This window comes from Dipodomys ordii, unplaced genomic scaffold (assembly GCF_000151885.1).
Source record: "Dipodomys ordii isolate 6190 unplaced genomic scaffold, Dord_2.0 Scaffold167, whole genome shotgun sequence".
NCBI classification, from domain to species: domain Eukaryota; kingdom Metazoa; phylum Chordata; class Mammalia; order Rodentia; family Heteromyidae; genus Dipodomys; species Dipodomys ordii.
This window is the reverse complement of record NW_012267383.1, coordinates 1,092,542-1,118,585: the sequence shown is the minus strand read 5'-3', so window position 1 is coordinate 1,118,585 and position 26,044 is coordinate 1,092,542. Positions and strand designations below refer to the sequence as shown.

The 26,044-nt window shown below is 43.0% G+C and overlaps 1 protein-coding gene across 1 annotated transcript in view; it reads right to left on the bottom strand.

The window, feature by feature from the left end:
• Dennd5b (DENN/MADD domain containing 5B) overlaps nt 1–26,044 on the bottom strand; it is a 164,433-nt gene that overhangs the window by 1,958 nt on the left and 136,431 nt on the right. The window contains exons 14-21 of the mRNA XM_013033412.1: nt 22,086–22,214; nt 19,584–19,705; nt 16,121–16,266; nt 7,775–7,893; nt 6,682–6,869; nt 5,772–5,854; nt 5,490–5,616; nt 3,228–3,402 (exon numbers count right to left, since the gene is read on the bottom strand). Coding sequence (XP_012888866.1) covers nt 3,228–3,402; nt 5,490–5,616; nt 5,772–5,854; nt 6,682–6,869; nt 7,775–7,893; nt 16,121–16,266; nt 19,584–19,705; nt 22,086–22,214 — 1,089 coding nt within the window. The remainder of the gene's footprint in view (nt 1–3,227; nt 3,403–5,489; nt 5,617–5,771; nt 5,855–6,681; nt 6,870–7,774; nt 7,894–16,120; nt 16,267–19,583; nt 19,706–22,085; nt 22,215–26,044) is intronic.

Genomic DNA, 26,044 nt, shown 5'->3' with positions numbered 1-26,044 from the left:
CTGTGGCTCAAGTGGTAGAGTGCTAGCCTTGAGCTGAAGAGCTGAGGGACAGCGCCCAGGCCCAGAGTTCAGGCCTACGACCGGATTAAAAAAAAAAAAAAAGAAGGTAGGGCTAGGCTCATGCCTATAATCCTAGCTACTGGAGGCTGAGATCTGAGAATCATGGTTCAAAGCTAGCTAGGCTGGAAAAGCCCCCACGAGATTCTTATCTCTAACTATCCACTCAAAAAAAAAAACCCACCAAAAACCCAGAAGTGGTGGAAATGATACTTTGGCTCAAGTGGTAGAGCGCTAGCCTTGAGCTGAAGAGCTGAGGTACAGCGCCCAGGCCCAGAGTTCAAGCCCCACAATCGACGAAAAAAAAGAAAAGGAAAAGAACCAGAAGTGGTGCTGTGGCTCAAAGTGGTAGAGTGCTAGCCTTGTGTAAAAGAGCTCAGAGAAGCATCCAGGCCCTGATTTCAAGCCCTACAACTAAAGAATAAATGAATGAATAAATAAATAAATAAATGAAGGCAGGGTGGCACCTCTCTGTAGTCCCAGTACTTGAGTGGTGTAAGCAGGAGACTGAAAGTTTGAGCCTGTCTGATCTAAACCCAAACAAAAAGAAGCAGAAGCACTGGGTATGTGGCTCAGGAGTAGAGTGCTGCCCTAGCACAAGTGCCACTTGAGCCACTAAACCACTTCCAGTTTTCTGAGTGGTTTATTGGAGATAAGAGTCTCAGGACTTTCCTGCATGGGCTGGCTGTGAACCACAATCCTCAGATCTCAGCCTCCTGAGTAGCTAGGATTACAGGCATGAATCACTGGTGCCTGGCAAGGGACACTTCTTTTTAGTAGTAGGAAGGTTTGAACTGAGAGCTTAGTTCTTACCAGGCAGGTCCTTAAGCCATGCCTTTGTCCCAGAATATCGTGTGTGTGTGTGTGTGTGTGTGTGTGTCTGAGTGTGTGTGTCTGTGTCTGTGTGTGCGCACGCGCACGCTAGTACCAGGACTTGAACTTCAGGGCCTTGGACTCTTAGCATTTTCTTGCTCAAGTTTGGTGCTCTGCCACTGGAGCCACACCTCCATTTCTAGCTTTTTTGCTGGTTAATTTGAAATAAAAAATTCTCAGATTTGTCTGGGCTGGCTTTGAACTGGGATCCTCACATATTAGCCTGCTGAATAGCTAGAATTATAGGAATAAGCCACTGGCACCTGGCTTGCCAACTTCTTTTTGCCCAGACTGAACTTGATCCATGGTCCCTTGATCTCTGCCTACCAAGTAGTTAGGATTACTAGATTTAGGTTTAAGCCTTCATACCTAGCTTCTAATTTTTGTTGCCAGTTCCAGGACTTGACTCAAGGCCTCTGGCTCTCAGCCAGCCAGCCTACTTATGGCTGGTATTCTTACCACTTGAGCAAAGCCTCCAGTCTAGCATGCTGCTAGTTAACTGCAGATGAAGTCTCACAGACTTTTCTGTCTTGGACAACTTCAAACCATGATCTTCCAGGTCTCTTGAGTAGCTAGGATTATATACGCATGAGCCACTGATGCTGCTTCCCCCACCGCTCTGTGGTGCGAGGGCTCAAACCCAGGGTCTCACTGTCTTACAAAGCCAGTCCTGCTTTTTTTTTTTTTTTTTTTCTTTTTCAGGCAGGAGAAGTTTATTTATTGAACTGCTGCCCCGCATGGCTGCTTTTTTTTTTTTTTTAATAACAAAACTCATGTAATGAGGTGAGAAAAAAAATCACAGCAGAAACACAAGCAGGAGATCCTGAAACCCAGACGAGGGTTTGCGTGGGTCTAATAAATTGAGCAGTGTAGAAATAAATGGAGACACAGATCATACTTAAAAAGAATGCAGAAGCACAGCTGAACTTGGGCTCCTTTTATGAAGAAATAGGGAACCTGGGTTTTTTTGGAAGCCAGCTGTTCCTACAGGACAAGTCACATCTTTTGCTGCTTAGTGGCGTGAGCATCTTCAGCTTCCCTCCAAATACCTTTCATGACAAGGACAACCAAAGAAAGGCCACTGTGAATCTCTTAAAGCTTAGGAGAAAATGTGGTGGCTAATGCCTATAATCCCAGCCCTAGACCCCTTTTCTCAAGCAATCATTGGATGTGGTGTCCTGTGCCCAACATCCCAGCTACTTCAAGAAGCATAGGACTGTGGTACAGGTCTTAGCAAGAGTGAGACCCTATCTCAAACACCTGCCAAACAATCATGAGGTCTTGAATTCAGAGCCCATTACTATCCTCCACCAATCTTTTTTTTTTAAATTACTTTATTGTTGTTCTAAAGGTGATATTCAGCAGGGTTACCTTTAAATATGTCAAGTAATAAGTACCTTTTGCTTCATACCATCTGTTCCCTCATTCTCTCCCATTCCCTCCCTCCCATCTCTGTCCATGAGATGTGTGGTTCACTATCATCAATGTCCAGTGCAGGAGGTACGCCCTGCCACTGCATATTTTCACCTGTTTCCCACTGATTCTGTGCCTTCCCCCCTTCCTCCATATGTGCACACCTCCACCAATCTTTTAAGGTCCATATGTAGAACCTACAATTCTGAGAGCTGCTTAAAAATTAATAAATTGTATAGGTCCTATGTGTATCTGTGTGTATGTATATGTATGTGTATGTGTGTGTGTGAGAGAGAGAGAGAGAAAGAGAGAGGGAGCAGAGAGGAGAGAGAAAGAAAGAGAGAGAGAGAGAGGAGAAAGAGGGAAAAAAGAGAGACTGGAGTTTGAATTCAGGAACCTGTGCCTGCTAGGCAAGTGTTTTACTATTTGAGCCACATGTTCAGCCCACCAATGGATGAGTCACAAAATAAGGGGCAGTTAGGGGGCATGCCTTAGTAGTACAGTGTTTGCCCAGTATGCTCAAGCTCTAAGTCTGATATTGAACACTATAAAAATATAAGGTAAAATAAAAAATAAAAGGATAGGAAACAGTCTTAAAGAAGAAAACACACAGCAAGATCCCACAATGTACCAGGCACTGGTAGCTCACATCTGTAATTCTGGCTACTCAGGAGGCTGAGATAAGTGGATAGTGGTTCAAAGAAAAGCATAATGCCTAAGACTCCAATTAACCACAAAAAGCCAGAAATGAAGGTGTGGCTAAAGTGGTAGAGTGCCAGCCTTGAGTGAAAAAGCTAAAGGCCAGCATACAGGCTCTGAGTCTGAGCCATAGTACCACCCCCACCCCCCACCCAGGAATGAAAAGTGAGAAAGTGGCACTGTACCGGGCTCCAAGGCAAACTAGGATCTGAAATTTGCCGTCTTTCCCGATGCTCCTAGGTGCAGCGTTGATTGAGCTCACGTAGTGGCAGAAGGTTTTGCAGGACGACCTCTGAACAAGGGCATCAGCCTCACAGTACACAATCTGCTCAGTGGTTTCGAAATAAGCTACAGCTCTCTCTGAGGAAAGAAAGCAACCACACCAATGCTTCCCATACAGCACGACTCATCATTTATCTTATTCTGGAGCTGGTCCTCTAGCTCAAATCATGACTTCATCATGCAAGGGAGAATGACTTCCACATGGCCCCATGCTTCATGGCAGCACAGTATGCTCCCAGTAAGGACTTTTCTAACCAAGGCTGCATTCTAGAAGATTGGAAAGTTTACTCTATGGCACTGGAGTTTGAACCTACAGCTTCATGCATTCTAGGCAAGCATTCTACCACTGATCTATATCTCCAGCGTTTTTTCTTATTTACTAGTATATACTAATTATACAAAGGGATTTTATTGTAGTATTTCCATATATGCATATGATGTACATTGATCAAATTCTATTCCACTACTCTTTCTTACTCTTTTCCCCCACTTTAAAGTTTTTTTTTTCTTTCTTTCTGTGTGCTGGTCCTGGGACTTGAACTCAAAACCTGGATGGTATGCCTAAACTTTTTTTTTGGGGGGGGGTCTGGTCGTGGGGCCTGAACTGTGGGCCTGGGCGTTGTCCCTCAGCTCTTCAGCTCAAGCTAGCGCTCTACCACTGAGCCATAGCACCACTTCCGGCTTTTTTCTTTTTGCTTATGTGGTGCTGAGGAATCGAACCCAGAGCTTCAGGCATGCAAGGCAAGCGCTCTACCACTGAGCCACCTTCCCAGCCCCTGCCTAAACTTCTTTTGCTCAAGACTAGTGCTCTATTACTTGAGCCACGTTCTGGAGCTCCACTTCTGACTTCTTTGGTGCTTACTTGGAGATAGGAGACTCATAGACTTTCCTGCCCCAGTTGGCTTTGAACTGTAATCATCAGATCTCAGCTTCATAAGTAGCTAGGATTATAGGTATGAGCCACTAGCATCTGGCTTCCCTTGAAATGATTTAGTCTATTTTCATATATGAATATGAATATTGTGACCATATCCTTGTATCCTCTCCTTTTGTTTTTTTGTTGTCACTTCTGCTTGCTAGTATCTGCAAACAGTCCCCTTGTTTTATACTTTTTTTTTTTACATCTAGTATTGGCATAAGACAGTGAACATGTGGTATTTCTCTTTCTAGTTTGGTTTATTTTTCTTAATGTAATGCCTGCCAGTTCTATCCATTTTTCCTGCAAATTTACAACTTCATCCTCTTTATGGATGATATACTCTGTGGTGTATATTTACCACACTTTAGTCATTTATCAGGTGATGAATAGCCAGGTGGATTCGATAGCATGGCTATTTTAAGTAATGTTGTAAATAAACATGAGTGAGGTACATTGATTGTTGACCTGCATGCCTTCGGATACCCAGCCAGGAGGAGCGTAGCTAGGTAGTTTTATTGTTAGTTTCTTGAGAAAGCTCCATTTGACTTTTGCTTAAGTCTTTTTGCTCAAGGCTAGTACTCTATCACTTGAGATAGCTTCTGGAGCTCCACTTCTGACTTTTTTGGTGTTTAATTGGAGAAGAGCAGACTTCCATCATAGCAGCACTAAGTGTATGTGGGTTTCTTTCCCCTCATCCTTGCCTGCATTTGTTGTATACTCAGGTATACAGGTTGGCCTCAAATTTGCTCTGGAGCTCAGGGTCCCTTTAAGCTCTTTATCCTCCTATATCAATTTGCTATGGCTCAAAGTGGTAGAGCGCTAGCCTTGAGCAAAAGAGCTCAGGGACGGTGTCTAGGCCTTGAGTTCAAGCCAAAAAAACGGACAAAAAAACTCACAAGTTGGGTGCTGGTGGTTTGTGCCTATAATCCTAGCTACTCAGGAGGCTGAGAACTGAGGATCTCATTGCAAAACCAGCCAGGGGTAGGAAAGTCCATGAGACTCCTATCTCTACTACACTACCAAAAAAGCTGGAAGTAGAGCTGTGACTCCAGTGCTAGAGCATTAGTCTTGAGTAAAAAAATCTCAGGGTCAGTGTCCAGGCCCTGAGTTCAAGTCCTAGTACCAGCACAAAAGAAAACAAAAACCCTCCTTAATCACTAGCCCTATTCACTTGAATTTATACATACTGGAGTTTTCCAAGAAGCCTCTCAATGACCTTCTAACAATGACTATCTGCTTAACTTACCCACGAAGTCCCAGATGAAGACATTCTTGTGAAAGATGCGGGCGGACTTGAACCCATGGTGGAAAACTTGCTCGAGTGCTGCTACCAGTCCGTTTTCTCCACACAGCAGCACAGTGAGGCTCCCTCTCTGTGAAGCATCACACACAGTGCTAGGGCTGAGGGAGCAGGTCTCTGTAGCCAGCCCAGAGCTTACCCAGGAGAACCCAGTATGTGCACTGCCCACTGCGCCACCTGCACGAGCAGTGCGCAAAGCCCCTCAGGCCCATGTGATGGCCCCAGTACCTCTTTCTCAGGTTTGTGAAAATGCTTCACAATGTTGTTCACAGCTTCTCCAATTCCTTCTTGGATCTGTCCAGCATTGGGTTCTGGAAAAGAATGAACACAGTGGCTGCATTCTCATGAGAGATAAACAAAGCCAAGTATTATGGGGTGTCACCGGTGGCCACTCTGCAGGAACCACTGCACTGGAGCAGGCTGGCTTGGCCAAGCACTTTATCTTGGCACAATGGAAAGAATCTAGGCTGGGCACCAGTGGCTTGTAATGCTAGCTACTCAGGAGGCTGAGATTCTGAGGATCTTGGTTCACAATCAGCCTGGGATGGATTTAAAGGAATCCAAGTGATCCCTAGATTCAATTTCAGCCGATGGCATACAACCTCTAACCCAAGCCACGCAACTGCTTTCCTCTGACAAAACACCTGTTATGTGTGAGGTTTAAGTCACCTGGTCTGAAGCCTATCACAAAATGCTATTAGTTCTCTAGGTGTGAGGAGCTGGTGGGGAAGACCCCTACCTGTGTCTCTCAGATGCTCCCCACCTTTGGTCTCCTGGATGGGTAAAGGCAAAGGTCTTCCTCCCTTTCCTCCCTCCCTTTCTTCTCCTCCCTCTCTTCTTTCCTTCCCCTTTTTTTGTGTGCCAGTACTGGACAGAACCACTTGAGCTACACCTCTACTTCCTGCTTTTTTCTGGTTAACTGGGTAAGAGTCTCACAGACTTTTCTACCCAGGCTGGCTCTGAATCATAATCCTCAGACCTTAGCCTACTGAATGGCTGGGATTCCAGGCATGAGCCACTGGTGCCTGGCATCGATTTTCTTTCTTAATCTCCTGGCCATAGCATGAATGCAGCTGTTGTCTGTTAGTGGCTGGAGGCCACATATGACCTTTGTGGCACATTGGAAAGCAGTACTCACTGGTGGCCTTTCCTGTCAGGGAGGTGATGCTCAGTCTCCTGGCGCTTGTGGGCGACTTCTGCTGTGGGGGAGTGCGGCACTGCCGCGCCAGGTCCTCGTCCGATGTGGATGCCATGAGCTCTCCGATGAGGACCCTCTCCAGGCTCCCGTCATCAATGCCTCTGCCCAGCCACCGCCCGCATGGGAATCTGCAGGGCACACTGCCTGCTCAGTTGTTGTTTTGGTTTATTCATTTTAATTAGATGTTTAAGATGGAAATGGTAAAGCCTAGCGTGTTAATGCCTGAAGGCTGTTTATTTATGAAAAATAAGAAAAGTAGAGAGGAGAGTATGGTGGACATCCATACTCTTATCACAGACTTAACATTTTGCCATGTGCTTCTTTTTCTTGTTGAATTTTTGTGGGTATGGGGCTGGGTACTGTCCCTTAGCTCTTCAGCTCAAGTTGAATGCTCTACCACTTAAACCACACTTCTGGTTTTCTGGTGGTTAACTGGAGATAAGAGTCTCATGGACTTTTCTGCCCAGGCTGGCTTTGAACCACAATCCTCAGATCTCAGCCTCCTGAGTAGCTAGGATTACAATTGTGAGCCACAAGTGCCTGGTTCTGTCTGGTTACTTTTGGGCAGATTCTTTTGAAAGCACAAGTCCAGCTAGAAGGAGGTCACAGAAGCAAAAAAAAAAAAAAAAAAAGGATGTCCACATAGGGTAGTGCAGGTGACAGCTGAGAGGACATCTTTCTTAATTGTTTTAAGCTTCCTTTATGCTTTTTGAAGGCTGGCCTCCAACTCCAGCTTCCCACATCCTGGAAGTATAGGTGTGACCACCAGGTGCAGCTTTTTAATTTGTATTTATTTATAATTGTTATTATAAAGGTGATATACAGAGGGAATATAGTTTCATAAATCAGGTAATGAGTACTTAACTTTATATTATATAAATAAAGCAATATACAAGTGGTAGAGTACCTGCCTAAAAACTGGGAGGCCTTGAGTTCAAACCTCATAAGTTAAAAAAAAAAGGTAGTAGAAAAAGCTTTAGAACAAAAACCATTTACAACCTTGTGTCACCTGCTCCTGAGGTCACTTGCTTACCTGTATGTATGTCCTGTGATCTCATTTCTGACCATAACACAGTCCACTAGCCATTTGGCTAACAGTCCGGAGTTATCATGACCGATCTGAACAGTGGTAAGCTTCCCCAAGTTCTGGCACTGCAGAGACAGGACCATAGCTGAATCAGAACCGTGATCCCACCTCAGCTTTGCATTCTTCTCAGCTTTGCAGTAGAACTTAGCTCCATCTCATAACTAGAGACCTATTGTGCATTTTCTCTAGAGAAACAAACTAGGGAGCCCCATGGAGAGACAGGAGAATGATGAACACTGGCCATCCATCATGGTGGGTGCCAGACTACAGACCTAACAAGGGCAGAAGAAAGCTATGGAGGAACCTAGAAACCTTATTCATCATAAAACAGTGATTTGTCTTGAAGGATGACAGGGATTTCAGTAAGTTGGAAAGGGTGCTAGCTAGAAAAAAAATGAAGCCAAGTGCTAGTGGCTCATGCATGTAATCTACTATAGCTATGTAGGAGGCTGAAATCTGAGGATCAAGGTTCAAAGCCAGCCTTGGCAGGAATATCTGAGACTTTTTTGGCTGGCCCTGTGGCTTGAATTCTCTACCACTTTTGACACAGTTCTACTTCTGGCTTTTGGTGATTAACTGAAGGAAGAGTTTCAGGAATATTCCTGCCCAGGCTAGCTTCGAACTATGATCCTTAAATTCTTCTGAGTAGCTAGGATTACAGGTATGAGCCCCCAGCATCTGGCTTGTAAGACTTTTATCTCCAATTAATAACCAAAAACCCAGAAGTGGAGGTGTGGCTCAAGTGGTAAGAGCTTCAGCCTGGGATGAAAAAGCAAAGTTTGGACAGAAAGAGATTGAAAAATAAGTAAGATAAATGAATTATCAAAAGAGATTCAAAATTTCAAAGAAGAGATGCATTCAAAAATAGATGCAGCACACACCTCTTTAAAAGAAAAAATTAATACTTTGAGAACCAACATAGAAATCATAAATGATTCAATTTCCTCCATGCAAACCACAATGGAAGCCACAGTTAATAAAGTGAATGAAATGGACTATCAGGTACTGAAGACAAAATGCAGGAACTGGAAATAAAAGTCATAGATATGGAAAAAACACTCAAAATATGTCAAAGGGAAATCCAAGAACAAGCAGACAGTGCCAAAAAAGTTGGCTCAGTGGTAGAGCGCTTGCCTTGCATGCTCGAGGTCCTGGGTTCGATTCCTCAGCACCACATAAGCAAAAAGTAAAAAGCTGGAAGTGGCACTGTGGCTCAAGTGGTAGAGCACTAGCCTTGAGCTGAAGAGCTGAGGGACAGCGCTCAGGCCCAGAGTTCAGGCCCCACGACCGGACCCCCCCCCAAAAAAAATTAACCTTCCTATAATTGAGATTGACGAAGGTGAGAAATACCAGAACAGAGGGATGCAACACATATTCAACACGATTACTGCCAAACATTTCCCTAATCTTAAAAGAGAATATCTGACCTACATAACAGAAGCATGCCGAACACCTAGCAAACAGGATCCCAGGAGGAACACTTCTAGGCACATCATAGTAAAAATGCTAGAGCTGAACAATAAAGAAATGATCTTGCATGCAACAAAAACAAAGAATGAGCTATACTACAATGGGAAAAAAAGTCAGAATCACTGCGACCTCTCCACACAGACACCGAATGCAAGGAAAGCCTGGGAAAGTACCACCTGAGCCCTGAGAATAACTGCTAACCCAGACTGCTATATCCAGCGAAACTAGCATTCACATTCGACAGAGAAACTAAATTTTTTAATACTAAAGAAAAACTAAATGAATCCATAAACAACAAGCCAGCACTACAAAGAATATTAAGAGGGGGATTACAATCTGAAGAAAACAGGATCAGGAATCTACTTCAGACAGACATCTCTAGAAGACCAACTTAGTAAGCACAGGAGGAAAGGAAAGAAGAAACACAGGAAAGCAGGAAAATGACAGGAAACACAATGCATCTCTCTATAATAACCATAAATATTAATGGGCTCAATTCACTAATCAAAAGAAAAAGAACTGCAGATTGGATCAGAAAACAAGACTCATCTATCTGTTGCCTTCAAGAAACCCATATCACAGCCAAGGATAAAAACAAACTCTGAGTGAAGGGATGGAGGAAGACCTACCATGCAAATACTCCCAGCAAGAAGGCAAGAGTTGCCATCCTGATATCTGACAAACTTTTCATTAAAATAATACAAAAAGACAAAGAAGGACATTACATATTAATACAGGGAATAATCCAAGAAGAGGATATTACCATTATCAATTTATACAATCCAAACATTGGAGCACCCAAATACTCTTAAGCAAATACTCTCACATTTACAGGGAAAACACAGATGAAATTCAATACTAGGAGACTTTAATACTCCACTCTCACCAAAGGACAGGTCTATCAACCAAAGGATTGACAAAGAAGCCTCCAAATTAAATGATACCATATTTCAAGTGGACTTAATTGACATATACAGAGTTTTCTACCCAACAACAACTCAGTACACATTCTTCTCAGCAGCCCTGGAACTTTCTCCAAAAATAGATCCTATCATAGTTCATACAAAGAATTTAAGCAAATACAAGAGGACTGACACAATCCCCTGTATTCTGTCCAACCATAGTGGAATCAAGCTAGTTCTCAATAACAAAACATACAATGGAAATTACTCAAACACATAAAAATTGAACAGCATACTTCTGAGCAACACCTGGGTCACAGAAGAAATTAAAAAGTTCTTACAATTCAATGAAAATGAATATACATCACTAAGAAACCTATGTGAAACAGCAAAAGCAGTCCTGAGGGGCAAATTTATTGCTCTTGGTCCCCTTATCAAGAAATTAGAGACAGACCAAGTAAATAATCTCATGATGCAATTAAAACTGGTAGAAAAGCAAGAAAAAATTGAAACCAAAGTTACTAGATGGAGTGAGATAACCAAATAAGAGCTGAACTTAATGATAGAGACTAAGAAAACTATAAATAAAATTAATAAAACAAAAAGCTGGGTTTTTATGAAAAAAAATCAATAAAATTGACAGACCTCTGGCAAGATTAATTAAAAAAAGCGAGGAGACCCAAATCAGTAAGATCAGGGATGCTACAGGAAAACTTACAACAAATACCCAAGATATCCAAACAATTATAAAAAACTATTTCCAGAATCCATACTCACTAACGAAGGAAAACCTAGCAAAAATGGATGAACTTTTAGACACATACAAATTGTCCAAACTCAACCAAGAAGAAATAAATCAATTAAATAAGCCAATAGCTTACAATGAGATAGAGGAAGCAATTAGAAACTTTCCAACAAGGAAAAGCCCTGGACCAGATGGATTCAGAATGGAATTCTATAAGACCTTTAAAGAGAAACTAATACCCATACCCCTCAAATTACTCAGAGAAATAGAAACAGAGGGAGCAACCCCAAATTTATTCTATGAAGCCAATATCACATTCATCCCAAACCAGGCAAAGACCCAACAAAAAAAGAGAACTATAGACAAATCTCTTTGATGAACACAGATGTAGAGTTCCTCAATAAAATTTTAGCCAACAGCATCCAGAAACATGTAAGAAAAAATCATACGTTATGATCAAGTAGGCTTCATCCCAGAGATGAAGGGATGGTTTAAAAGCCACATACAACATACCAATAGCCAATCTTATATTAAACAGGGAAAAATTACAACCAATTCCTAAAATCAGGAACAAAGCAAGGATGCCCACTGTCTCTACTCCTTTTCAATATAGCTCTGGAATCTTCAGCCAGTGCAATAAGGAAAGAAAAGGACATTAAAGGGATCTGCATAGAAATTAAACTTTTCCTATTTGCAGATGACATGATATTATACCTTAACAATCCCAGAAACTACAATCCCAAACTCCTAGAGCTTATAAACTACTTTGGCAAAGTAGCAGTATACAAAATTAACCCACAAAAATCAGCTGCCTTTCTGTACACCAACAATTTATAAGCAGAAAAGGAAATGAAGGAAATAACCACATTCACAATAACCTAAAAAAAAAATCTAGGACTTAACCTAACCAAAGATGTAAAGGAACTATTTAGTGAAAACTATATATATATAAAAAAAGAAAACTAGGGGCTGGGAAGGTGGCTTAGTGGTAGAGCACTTGCCTTGCATACCTGAGTCCCTGGGTTCGATTCCTCAGCACCAAATAAGAAAAAAAGCCGGAAGTGGCGCTGTGGCTCAAGTGGTAGAGTGCTAGCCTTGAGCTGAAGAGCTGAGGGACAGCACCCAGGCCCAGAGTTCAGACCCCACGACCAGACCCCCCCCCCCCAAAAAAAAGTTCTTTGGGCTGGGAAGGTGGCTCAGTGGTAGAGTGCTTGCCTTGCATGCCTGAGGCCCTGGGTTCGATTCCTCAGCACTACGTAAGCAAAAAGAAAAAGAGCCGGAAGTGGCGCTGTGGCTCAGGTGGTAGAGTGCTAGTCTTGAGCTGAAGAGCTGAGGGATAGTGCCCAGGCCCAGAGTTCAGGCCCCACGACCGGACCCAAAAAAAAAAAGAAAAAAAGAAAACTACAAAAGCCTAAAAAAAGAAATCATAGAGGACACCAGCAAATGGGAAGATTTTCCATGTTCTTAGATAGGCAGAATTAAAATAGTGAAAATGGCCATGATATACAAATTTAATGCAATTCCCATCAAAATCCCAATTTACTGAAATAGAGAAAACATCCAAAAATTCATATGGAACAATCAAAGATCTAGAATAGCCAAAACAATTCTAGGCAAAAGAAACAACTCGGCGGGGGGGGGGGGGGGGGCCCGGGGGGGGGGGGGGGGGGGGGGAGGCCTGGAGGTAGGGGGAGGATGGGAAGGGATGGGAAGGGGAAACCAAGGAGGAGGCTACAATGCTTGATAAGAAATGTACTCATTATCTTGCCCATGTAATTGTAACCCCTCTGTACAGTATTTTTACAATAAAAAAAAAAAGAAACAAGTCAGGAGGGATTATAATACCAGATTTCAAGCTCTACTATAGAGCCATAATAACAAAGACAGCTTAGTATTGGCACAAAAACAGACCCAAAGACCAATGGAACAGATTAGAAGATCCAAAAATAAAATCACATACCTATAGTTAGCTGATATTTACAAAGGAGCCAAAAACATACAGTGGAAGAAGTACAGCTTCTTCAACTACTGGTGCTGGGAAAACTGGACAGCCACATGCAGAAAACTAAAAGTGGACCTCATACTGTCACCATGCACTAGCATTAACTCAAAATGGATTAAAGACCTTAACATCAAACCTGATACTCTGAAACTACTGCAGGACAGAGTAGGGGAGAGACTTGAACTTACAGGCACAGGCAGGAACTTCCTGAACAGACTCCCAGGGTCACAACAAATTGGAGAGAGACTAGACAAATGGCATTACCTTAAAATAAAAAGTTTCTGCACAGCTAAAGACAGGTAACCAAACTAGAAAGACAGCCAACTAATTGGGAAAAAATATTTACCAGTAATATATCAGACCAAGGCCTAATATCTATTATATACAGGGAACTCAAGAAACTAATCCCTCCCAAATCTAACAAACCAATCATTAAATGGGCACAGGAGCTAAAGAGAGACTTCTCAGAAAAAGAGATAAAAATGGCAAAGAAACACATGAGGAAATGATCATCATCCCTGGTTGTAAAGGAAATGCAAATAAAAACAACCCTGAGGGGGCTGGGAAGGTGGCTCAGTGGTAGAGCTTTTGCCTTGCATGCCTGAGGCCCTGAGTTCGATTCCTCAGCACCACATAAACAAAAAGAAAAAAGCTAGAAGTGGCGCTGTGGCTCAAGTAGTAGAGCGCTAGTCTTGAGCTGAAGAGCTGAGGGACAGCGCCCAGGCCCAGAGTTCAGGCCCCATGATCGGACCAAAAAAAAAAATAGAGAAAACCCTGAGATAACACCTTACCCCAGTCAGAATGGCCCGCATTCTAAATTCAGCCAATGACAAATGCTGGAGGGGATACAGAGAAAGAGGAACGCTGTTTCACTGCTGATGGGAATGTACACTAATACAACCATTTTGGAAAGCAGTCTGGAGGTTCCTCAGAAAGGTAAATATAGGCCTCCCCTATGACCCAGCCATGTCACTCCTAGGCATCTACCCTGAGCAACAAGAACCAGGAAACAAGGACACATGCACCTCCATGTTCATGGTAGCACTGTTCACAATAGCCAAGAAATGGAAACAACCCAGATGCCCCACTACAGATGAATGGATCCAAAAAATATGCTACCTATATACAACGGAATATTATGCAGCCATTAGAAAGGCAAAATAATGGCATCTGCAGGGAAATGGAACTAGAAGAAATCATTTTGAGCAAAAAAATACAACAAAAAACTAAGCAAGTCAATGCAGCGATGGGAAGGAAGGAATGAGAGGGAAAGAGGGAACAGATAAGCAAAAGGAAAGAAATGTAAATATCACCTGATGTGGAAAAAATAGTTGTGTTGTCAAAGCTCATAGAAATCACAAACATTATAGACCATGATAATGACAATTTGCCTTATGAAGGTTAAAATGTGATTGTGACTTTAAGTATCACTATCTCACAATACTATATTATAACACAGACCTTTAATCTTTCATGAACAGATGGCTGTGAGTCCATTACTCCTGCAGAATGCTACAACTGGAAGAAGAAATTGCTATTCTTAGAGCCCAGGAACAGGAGGAGAGACTTGAAGTTAGATCTACTTCCCTCCTGAAAACCAAACAGGTCTTCCTATGTATCAGAACTAACCTGCATGTGGACTCAAATACAAGGAATCCTTCACCAGATGAGACCACAAAGCTGATTATAATATTATTTTTTGTGTGTGTTTGCTGGTACTAAGACTGAACTCAGGACCTGGGAGCTATCATTTAGCTTAAGGCTGGTGCTCTACCATTTGAGCTACAGTTCCAATTTTGGCTGGTTAATTGGAGATAAGAGACTCTCTAGAGCTGGGGTACTGATGGCTCATACCTGTAATCCTAGCTACTCAGGAGGCTGAGATCTGAGGATCTCGGTTCAAAGCCAGGTTGGGCAGGAAAGTCCACAAGACTCTTATCTCCAATTAACCACCAGAAACCAGAAGTGGCGCTGTGGCTCAAGTGGTAGAGCACTAGCCTTGAGCTGAAAAGCTAAGGGACAGTGCTCAGGCCCAGAGTTCAAGCCCAATGACCGACGGAAAAAAAAAAAAAGAGAGAGAGAGAGAGACTCTCTGGGCAATGTTTATGCCTGAGCTGGCTTCAAACCTGGGTCCTCACATCTTAGCCTCCTGAGTAGCTTGGATTACAAGCATGCACGAGCCACTGGTGCTTACCTAAAAGGGAATTTCATAAAATCACTTGAAGTAAGTGGTATGTTAGATTTTTTTTTTTGGTGTCTCTCTGTGTTCTGAAGAAGACTAGGTCTATGCTTCCTCTTCATAATTGGCCCTTGATTTCTCCTGATTTTTGATGGTTTGCTTTTCTATTAGGTTTAAGTATCCTCATCTGGTTTGCTTTGCTCATGTAAAACACTTTTGTTGGGTTTGATTCTACACACCTTATATGGATTTGGCCTATATAAGGTTTGTGCTAGCTGCATTCAGGGCTGCTGGTCTTTGAGACATGAGTCCACCAGCAGTCCTCCAAGCTCTCCAATAGACTCATAATTTGGCCCTTTTTTTTGGGGGGGGTCGATTGTGGGGCCTGTACTCTGGGCTTGGATGTTGTTCCTCAGCTCTTCAGCTTAAGGCTAGCACTCTACCACTTGAGCCACAGCACCACTTCTGGCTTTTTCTGCTCATGTGGAATCGAACCCAGGGCCTCATGTATGCAAGGCAAGCACTCTACCGCTGAGCCATCTTCCCAGCTAATTTGGCCTTTTAAGTGGTGGCTTCTCTTATCTTGCCAACTGAGTTTCCTTACAGCAGTTCTAAAAGCCATGAGCATGCAAGTGTTGGAACTCTGGTGCTTGTGTCTAAGGATAGCTGGATCCAGGATGGGAAGAAGCATTTCCAATGCTCTCTGCTTGGGAGAATCTATGTCCAGCACTGGAAATCAAGGAATAAGACCTGGTATAGCCCATTACAAGCAGAAAGGTAGCACTTAACAAAGAAAATAATAACAAGACTAGACTAATGTAAGATGCATTAGATAACAACAGCCTATGATAAAATAGCCTATAAATGCAGAAATAATCTGGTCTGCTTATGTGTTCTTTATTTTATTTGATTCAAAGAAAAAAATGAAAGCAAAACTAGACTCCTATAGAGGAAATAGGACACTTTCTGTTTGGACTGAGATGAGCTGACTTACCTCAAAAGTCATCTCCAGGAGGTTTTTGGGAATCTGCATTACTCCTGTATCTCCTAGCTCTCCTGACACACAGATCCAGGGGTTTGACGTGATGATCGCATTGCTCAGCTTTTTAATTGGGATGATCACTGACCTATAGGGAATCACTGAAAGAAAAAGGTAGAAATTCATGAAAAAATATAATTAGGGATTATTATCTATGTATCCACCCATGAATCCAATCTATGTATCAATATCTATTAATTTGCTTTTCAGAGATAACTTGCTTTGTATGATTTTTTTTTTGCTAGTCCTGGGGCTTGAACTCAGGGATCTGTGCACTGTCTCTGAGCTGCTTTTGCTCAAGTATAGCACTCTACCACTTGAGCCATAGCACCACTTCTGCCCTGGCTGGCTTTGAACCAATGCAATCTTCAGATCTCAGCTTCCTTAGTACCTAGGATTAAAGGCATGAGCCACTGGCACCTGGCTCCTGAGCTTTCCTGTTCAAAGCTAGTGCTCTACCACTTGAACTACAACTCCACTTCTAGCTTTTTGGTGGTTATTCAGAGCCCAAGCATATAGGGGTTCTATCCCCTAGCTTTTCTGTTCAAGGCTAGCCTTCTACACTTGAGCCACAGCTCTAACTTTTTTCTGGTTAACTGGAGATAAAAGTTACATAGACTTTCCTGCTTAGGCTTGTCTTCAAACCATGATCTTCAGATCTCAGCCTCTGGAGTTGCTTGCTAGGATTTCACAACAGGAATAAGCCACAGGAACCCAGCTCAAACTGGGTTTTCTGGTGGTTTATTGGAGATAAGAGTCTCATGGACTTTCCTGCCAGGGCTGGCTTTGAACCACGATCCTTAGATCTCAGCCTCCTGAGTAGCTAGGATTACAGGTGTGAGCTACCATGCCCAGCTGACTTTTTTTTTGGGGGGGTGGTACTAGTACTGGGGCTTAAACTCCACGGCCTGGGGTGCTATCCTTTAGTTTTTTCCACTGAAGCCTGGAGCTCTACCACTTGAACCACAACTCTACTTCTTGCTTTTTGCTGGTTAAAGATTGGAGTCTCAGGGATTTTCCTGCCTGGGATGACATTGAACCATGAACCTCAGATCTTAGCCTTTTGAGTAGCTAGGATTACAGGTGCTCAGGAGTAAATTGTTGATCATACTGACAAGGTTCTTCTAATGATGGGCCACTAGATGTCACTGTTCTACCATATAGATCTTGGCTCAAGCTTGGCAGCATGAAGTTAGACATTATATGTTTTGTCTTTTCAAATGGGGTTAACTCAAACTTATTTGTATATCTGTGCGTATGCATATGCTTGTGTACATTGGTACTGGGACTTGAACTCAGTTGTGTGTACAGTATCTAAGCTTTTTCACTCAGAGCTGTTATTCTACCACTTGAGCCACAGCTCTGTATCTGGCTTTTTTCAGTGGTCAATTGGAGACAAGAGTTTCATGTACCTGGGCTGGCTTGGAACTGTGATCCTCAGATCTCAGCCTCTGGAATAGCTAGGATTACAGGCGTGAGCCACTGATGCCTGGTGAATCAATACTTTTGGCTGATTTCTGTAACTTTCTGGGATTTCTACACAGTCCCAAGAGGGGCATTAGGACTCGTCCTAGAGACAGATACAAACAGGATGGGAAACTCACTCCAGACAAGGCAAAATAGATATAGCCTCACAATATGAGCTCAAGATCAGCCAACTCATATCAGGAAAGTGGGTAGAGTAAATGATTCATCTCCCTAAATGTACACAAATGACTGTGTGTTGGGTGGACAAGCTCCTTTCTGATCCTTTTATTTTTGCTGAAGGGAGGAAATTTCTAGAGAAAGCCCATCCTTTCATGGTTTAGTCAAATGACTTTTGAAATGGAAAGCGGAAGGGAGTGCTAGAGATGGTGTTCATGTCTTGCATTGCTAGGATTAGAAAAGGCCAAGGTAAGGTCAGCAGTCAGGGCTGCAGAGGCCTACAAAGGCACAACAGTGATTTCACAGTTTAAGTATAAAAATAGCAATCTTATTAAACCAGAATACTTTTTTTTTTCATGAAGCAGTTCAATTCTTCAGATAAAGAGAAACCTAGGAATCCTAAATGGGTTTTTCTTCTTTTAAAACTGCAATGCTACATGCAAGTGACTTACGCCTATAATCCTAGCTACTCAGAAGGTTGAGATATAAGGATAATGATTCAAAAGCCAGCCAAGGCAGGAAAGTCCATGACTCTTCACCACCAAAAATACAGAAATAGAGCTGTAGCTCAAGGGGTACAGCACAAGCTTTGAGATAAAAGCTAAGTGACAGAGTCCAGGCTCTGAGTTCAAGCCCCAGCACTGGCAAATGTAAACAATATCTTGAGGCTTTTTTTTTTTTTTGGTCAGTCCTAGGGCTTGAACTCAAGGCTTGGGCACTGTCCCTGAGCTTCTTTTGTTCAAGGCTGGCACTCTACCACTTGAGCCACAGCACCACTTCTGGCTTTTTCTGTTATTTGGTGCTAAGGAACCGAATCCAGGGCTTTGTGCCTGCTAGGCAAGCACTCTATCACTAAGTCATATTCCAACCCCCCCCTCTTTTTTTTGAGATAACGTCTTGCTACATTATGTAGTCCAGATTGGCCCTGAATTTATGATCCTTCTACCTCAGCCTCTTACCTTCTAGGATTACAAGAGTACATCAGCATGCTCTATCCTTACTCTTTACATTCTTCCCATCCCCTGTACTGGGGTAAAATGCTGGACATAAGAGATGGTATTCTGGATTCTTTTTGTTGTTGTTGTTAGTTGTGGGGCTTGAACTCTGGGGCCTGGGTGCTGTCCCTGCACTCTTCAGTTCAAGGCCAGCACTCTACCACTGAGCTGTCACAGCACCACTTCAGTTTTCTAGTGGTTAATTGGAGGTAAGAGTCTCATGGACATTCCTGCCCAAGCTGGCAGATTTCAGAGGCCTCCTTAGTAGCCAGGATTACAGGCGTGAGCCACTGGTACCCAGCTTGTATTTTGGATTCTTAAACCTATTTTAACCTCAAAAACATGTTGGTCCTACTAGTAGACATCATAACTGCCTTTCTCCTTGTTTGTCTCTACCAGAGACTGGAAAGCCAAACCTTCATAATTCTGGCCTATAAAATGTTAATGATGTTTAGTGGTATACTTCTGGAAAATTAGTTTTTTTTAAACACAGATCCTAAAGATTTATGTGTAATGGGGTTTGAACTCAGGGCCTGAGTACTGTTTCTTAGCCTTTTCATTCAAGGATGACGTTCATTCAAGGATGATGCTCTACTACTTGAGCAACAGCTCACTTCAAGCTTTTTCTGTAGTTTCACAGGTTTTCCGCCTGGCTGGCTTTGAACTCTGTCTGATCGTCTGATCTCAGCTTCTTGAGTATTTAGGAATACAGGTGTAAGCCACAACATCTGGCTGCAGTCTCACTTTTGAAAACATGATTCCCCTTTCTCCAGACTTACTGATGGTTGTAAAGACGCTGGTGAAGCAGAAATAGTCCACGGCATTGAGGGAGAGGAGATGGTACAGAAACTGTTCTCTCTCTTCTTCACAACGCAGGAAAGCATAGCGCTTATAGAGCTTCCTAAAGGGGAAAACAAACACATGATATACTTTCCATTATGCCTTGATTCCAAATTAATACATCTACCATATAAAACAAGAGACTTTCATCTCATACAGATAATTCAAACAATGAACATATCAACAGTTAAAGCCTTTTTTTTTTTTTTTTGGGTCTGGTCGTGGGGCCTGAACTCTGGGCCTGGGAACTGTCCCTCAGCTCTTCAGCTCAAGGCTAGTGCTCTACCACTTAAGCCACAGCGCCACTTCTGTTTTTTTTCTTATATGGTGCTGAGGAATCCAATCCAGGGCCTCAAGCATGCAAGGCAAGCACTCTACCACGGAGCCACCTTCCCAGCCCCCAGTTAAAGACTTTTGTTGGTGGTGGTGGGGCTTGAACTCTGAGCCTGGGCACTGTCCCTCAGCTCTTCAGCTCAAGGTAAATGCTTTACCACTTGAGCTACAGCACCACTTTCAGTTTTCTGGTGATTTATTGGAGATAGGAGTCTCATGGACTTTCCTGCCAGGTCTGGCTTTGAACTATGATCCTCAGATCTCAGCCTCCTGAGTAGCTAGGATTGCAGGTGTGAGCTACCATGCCCAGCTGACTTTTTTTTTGGGGGGGTGGTACTAGTACTGGGGCTTAAACTCCAAGGCCTGGGGAGGATCCTTTAGTTTTTTTCCACTGAAGCCTGGAGCTCTACCACTTGAACCACAACTCTACTTCTAGCTTTTTGCTGGTTAAAGATTAGAGTCTCAGGGATTTTCCTGCCTGGGATGACATTGAACCATGAACCTCAGATCTTAGCCTCTTGAGTAGCTAGGATTACAGGTGCCCATGAGTAAACTGTTGATCATACTGACAAGAGTTTAAAAACAATGTCAGAAGCTGGCTCTAGTAGCTCACTCCTGTAATCCTAGCTACTCAGGAGACTGAGAACTGAGGATCTCGGTTGAAAGCCAGCCATGGCAGGAAAGGCCATGAGACTTTTATCTCCAATAAACCACTGAGAAAGCCAGAAGTGGCACTGTGGTTCAAGTGGTAGAGCACTAGCCTTGAGCTGAAGAGCTGAGAGACAGCACAGCACGCAGGCCCAGAGTTCAAGCCCCACGACCAAGGAAAAAAATAACAACAATAACAATAACAAAAAAACAATGGCAGAGCCAGGTCCCAGTGGCTCACACCTGTAATCCTAGCTACTCAGAAGGCTGAGTAGAAGTTCAAAGCCAGCCTGGGCAGGAAAGTCCATAAGATTCTTTTTTTTTTTTTTTCTGCTGGTTGTGGGGGCCTGAACTTGGCCTGGGCGCTGTCCCTCAGCTGTTCAGCTCAAGGCTAGTGCTCTACCACTTGAGCCACAGCACCATTTCCAGCTTTTCTGCGTATGTGGTGCTTAGGAATTGAACGCAGGGCCTCATGCCACCTTCCCAGCCCTTCCATAAGACTCTTATCTCCAGATAGCTCTGGGGGGGGGGTGAGGGGTGAGTGGAGGTGAGTGGAGCTGTAGCTTAAAGTGGTAGAAAGCGAATCTTGAGCAAAAATTGCTCAGAGACAGCATCCAGGACCCGAGTTCTAGTCCTACAACCACCAAAAACAAAATAAAACAAAGGCTATAAGAAGGATTACAGGTATGAGCCAGCAGCTTTTGGCTTTCGTTTTTTTTTTGGGGGGGTGGGATAGGGTAGGATAGGAAATTGGGGTTTGAATGTAGCAATCTGTGGTTGCAAATCAGGCACTCTACCACTTGAACCACACCCCTAGTCCTATTTGGGTTTAGATATTTTTCAATAGGGTCTCATCTTTTTGCTCAGGGCCAGCCTTAGACTATGATTCTCCTACCTAGGCCTTCCGCTGTTATCTGTGATTATAAAAATGTGTATTACCACATATGGCTTTGTTGAGATGGGTTTTTGCTACCATTGTGCCCAGGCTAGCCTCAGATTTCAATTCTTCTGATCTCTGCCTCTGGAGTAGCTAGTATTAGGTGTGACTGAGTAAGCTGGGATTATAGGTGTGATCAATCATGCCCTGCCCAGCCACTCCAGGCTTTGTTGTGAGTTTTACAGTACAAGGTTTATATTAATTCGTGTATCCTTCAGATGTTACTGTCAGCTTGTGTGGACTAGTCAGCTTCCTCCCGCACCCCATTACAGCACAGCAATCTGTTCTTTGGCTGTGCAATCTGGTGTGCGCTCCCAGAATGATCAAGTATTACAACCATGAAGTTTTACAACCATGAAGTTTCTGGAGTACATGTCTATAGGACAATAATAATACATGTGGCTTGTGAATTAGCAATTCACACTGAGATACCAGTTAGTCAGCTTACATGATACGGTCACAATGTGCTCTGCCAGCACACACTTCAGGGGAGCAGAAATGGTTCTGAAAGGCCTGGTCTTACTTGGTGAGCGGCTGGTTAGAGAGCAGCTGTTTGAGGTGCTGGGACAGAAGCTTCTTTTCCAGGGACAATCTGATCCATGCCCGAGCACGTCCCACATCAGTCTTGATCTCACTCATGCTCTGAATGTGCCTAGAGAACACAGACAACAATGAGGGCTTGGCTCTGTGTGGCTTGGAGCCTATGGACAGACTATAGGAACCACAAGACAGGAAAGCTCTTTTTGCCATCACCCACAATGTGAAGGCTGGCTAAACTCAGCCAGTCTGCATTCACAAAGCCAGCCCATGTCACCTCTGCATGGCAACTCAAGCTCACAGGCAGCATCTTATAAGGAATTATCCACACTCATGAGCTTTGCAGCTTTATGTATTTTTTTAAAATTTTTATGGCAGTACTGGAGTTTTGAACTCAGGGCTCTGAGCTATTAGGCAGGTGCTCTGCCTCCTGAAAGACACCCCTCCAACCCACTTTTTAAGGCTTTTGATTTTTTTTTTGTTTTAGTTTCAAAACACTTATAAATATTTATTTGCTTATTCCAGACCCTCAAGAGATAAAAAAAATAAGACAATCAGAATAGTCAAGTTTGTATTCACAGTGCATTTTGCCACAAGTTTAATCTACTGAGCTATTTTTCATGTGGTCTCAGATACTACGTAGAAAATACAAAATCTTACTATTTAGGATATTAGGTAAGTCCAGCTATACTGTGTTGATGATCTTAAAAACTGGGCCAGGCACTGGTGGCTCATGCCTGTAATCCTAGCTACTCAGGAGGCTGAGATCTGAGGATCGTGGTTCAAAGCCAGCCTTGGCAAGAATGTCTGTGAGACTCTTATTGCCAATAAACTACCAGAAAACCAGAAGTGGCACTGTGGCTCAAGTGGTAGAGCGCTAGCCTTGAGCTGAAGAGCCAAGGGATAGTGCCCAGGCCTAGAGTTCAAGCCCTACCACCCACACACACACAAAAAAAAATTGGAAGAGGCTTGGAAAATTGCATGGTTATTATACATTACAAAAATAATGTACCTGACATCAATGAACTATTGCATATGTACATAAATTACTATTCCAGTGAGTCTGAATCTATCTTCCTAAATGATTTTCCTCCTAAGGAAGGAAGGAAAGGAAGAAGAGCAAGAGCAAGGCAGGCCTAGGGACAGGATAGGCTGTGAAGCACGGCAGAGTAGCATCATGGAGGCTGTTTCTGTCATCCCCAGGTATACCTTTTTTTCCTTCCCTTATAGTTACAAAAATCTCTTCCAACACTTGTAGACTAATAAGAATTAGCAGGAGCTGGGCACTGTAATCCTAGCTGCTCAGGAGGCTGAGATCTGAGGATCTCGGTTCAAGGCCAGCCCGGGCAGGAAAGTCCGTGAGACTCTTTTTTTTTTTTAATTGTGAAAATACCATACAGAGGGGTTACAAATACATGGGCAAGATAATGAGTACATTTCTTATCAAGCATTGTAGCCTCCTCCTTTGTTTCCCCTTCCCATCCCTTCCAGTCCCTTCCCACCACCCCCCCACCAGCCAAAGTTGTAAAGTTCGTTTTTTGACATAACAACTTGTACATCTCATTGTTGCAATGGGTCCACCTGTATCCCTATTTAAACAATTTGATTTTTCCCTTCCCCTCCACAAATTATACCAACATCAAATACAGTAAAAGCAGGGGTTATACCGTGGGGGAGGGACATACAACAAAGAAATCGCCTTATAAATATGTTAGAAACAATTGCATGAAAGCAAAAATATTTGAATACTTATCTTGAGGTTCATTTCACCTAATCCTTGAGACTCTTATCTCCAATAAACCACTAGAAAACCAGAAGTGGTGCTGTGGCTCAAGCGGTAGAGTGCTCCCCTTGAGCTGAAGAGAACAGGGACAGTGCCCAAGCCCAGAGTTCAAGCCCCATGACCAACAACAACAACAAAAAAAGAATTAGCAGGAAGTGGTGCAGGAGCTCAAGTGGTAGAGTGCTTACTTTGAGCTGAAGGGCTCAGGGACAGCTCCCAGGACTAGAGTTCAAGCCCCATGACTGACAAAAAAGAAAAAGAAATTCAGGCTGGGAAGGTGGTTCAATGGTAGAGTGCTTGCTTCGCTTGCATGAGGCCCTGGGTTCGATTCCTCAGCACCACATAAACAGAAAAAGCCAGAAGTGGTGCTGTGGCTCAAGTGGTAGAGTGCTAGCTAGCCTTGAGCTGAAGAGTGAGCCCAGAGTTCAAGTCCCACAACTGACCAAAAAAAAAAAAAAAGATTAAAAAAAAGAATTAGCATCAAATACAATCTGCTTTTCGTCTTTTTTTGTGTGCCAGTCCTGAAGCTTGAACTCCAGGCCTTGCACTGTCCTTGAGCTTCTTCTACCCTAGACTAGCACTCTATGACTTGAGCCACAACCACTTACAGCTTTTTGGTAGTTCACTAGAGGTAAGAGTCTCACGGAGGGGCTGGGAAGGTGGCTCAGTGGTAGAGTGCTTGCCTTGCATGCCTGAGGCCCTGGGTTCTATTCCTCAGCACCACATAGCAAAAAAAGAAAAAAGCCGGAAGTGGCGCTGTGGCTCCAGTGGTAGAGCGCTAGCCTTGAGCTGAAGAGCTGAGGGACAGCGCCCAGGCCCAGAGTTCAGGCCCCGTGACTGGCAAAAAAAAAAAAAGAACAGAACTGCTTTTTTTTCCTGTCCAAGACTGGGATTTGAACTTAGTACCTGACACTTTTGCTCACTGGCTGGTGTTCTACCAAATGAGCCATACCTTCCAACCCCATCAGAATTATTTTTTTGTGTGTTGGTCCTGGGACTTGAACTCAGGGCTTGAGCCAGTACCATCCTTGACCTTTTTTTTCTAGTCTTTTTTTTTTTTTTGCTCAAGGTTGGTGCTCTATTACTTGAGCCATACATCCACTTCTGGCTTTTTATTTTTATTTTTGGGGGTGGGGGTCCAGTCATAGGGCCTGAACTCTTGGCCTGGGTACTGTCCCTCAGCTTTTCAGCTCAAGGCTAGCACTCTACTACTTGAGCCACACCATCACTTCCGGCTTTTTTTTCCTGCTTATGTGGTGCTGAGGAATTGAATCCAGGGCCTTAAGCATGCACAGCGAGCGCTCTACCACTGAGCCACCTTCCCAGCCCCTACTTCTGGCTTTTTAGTAGTTAATTAGTTAATTAGTAGTCAGCCCTGGCTGACTTTGAACTATGATCCTCAGATACCAGCCTCCTGATTAGCTAAGATTAGAGATATGGGCACCAGCAACTGGTCTAACAGAACAGTTTTACAAATAAATAATGTAACACACTGAAGAGAATGAAGAAAAAACACTTCTAAAACCTAAGCTTTGGAAACTAGTATTTTGACTGGACCTGAAACTTGAAAAACAAAAGTAGAAGTACATTAAAACAGTTATGAACTAGTGTCCAGAGTGCTATGGGCTGGTCATTGAGCAATGACTTACAAGGCTTGCCCAAATAAGCAAATATGCTGTCCATAACAAGAATCAGATCTCTGGTTGTTGGACAAAAAAATTACTAATAAGGAAAGAAGGACCCTTGGTACTAATATGAAATCAGAGACATCATTAACTCACAGTTTGAAAATTCCTGTGTACAATTATGACAAAATACATACACAGGTAAAGATGGAAACAAATGTAAAGATGCATGTGTAATGTAGCTGGTAAGCACTAGTACCCAAATATGCATTTTCCATGCTTACTTTGGGTAATCTGCATTTATTAAGTTACTGAATCTTTACTACAACATTTGAAGAAGTCCCATCACCATATTTTAGAGGCTCCTGGCTGTAGAGCTAGCTAACAGCACAGCTGAAAATGTTAATCCTGCAAACTAGTTACAGGAGCCAAGATCTCTCTCTTTCCTTCCTTTCTTCCTCTTTCCTTCCTCCCTCCCCCGCTTATTTATTTATTTATTTATATATTTTTACATTGTTAGCCCCTCCATTGTTTTCC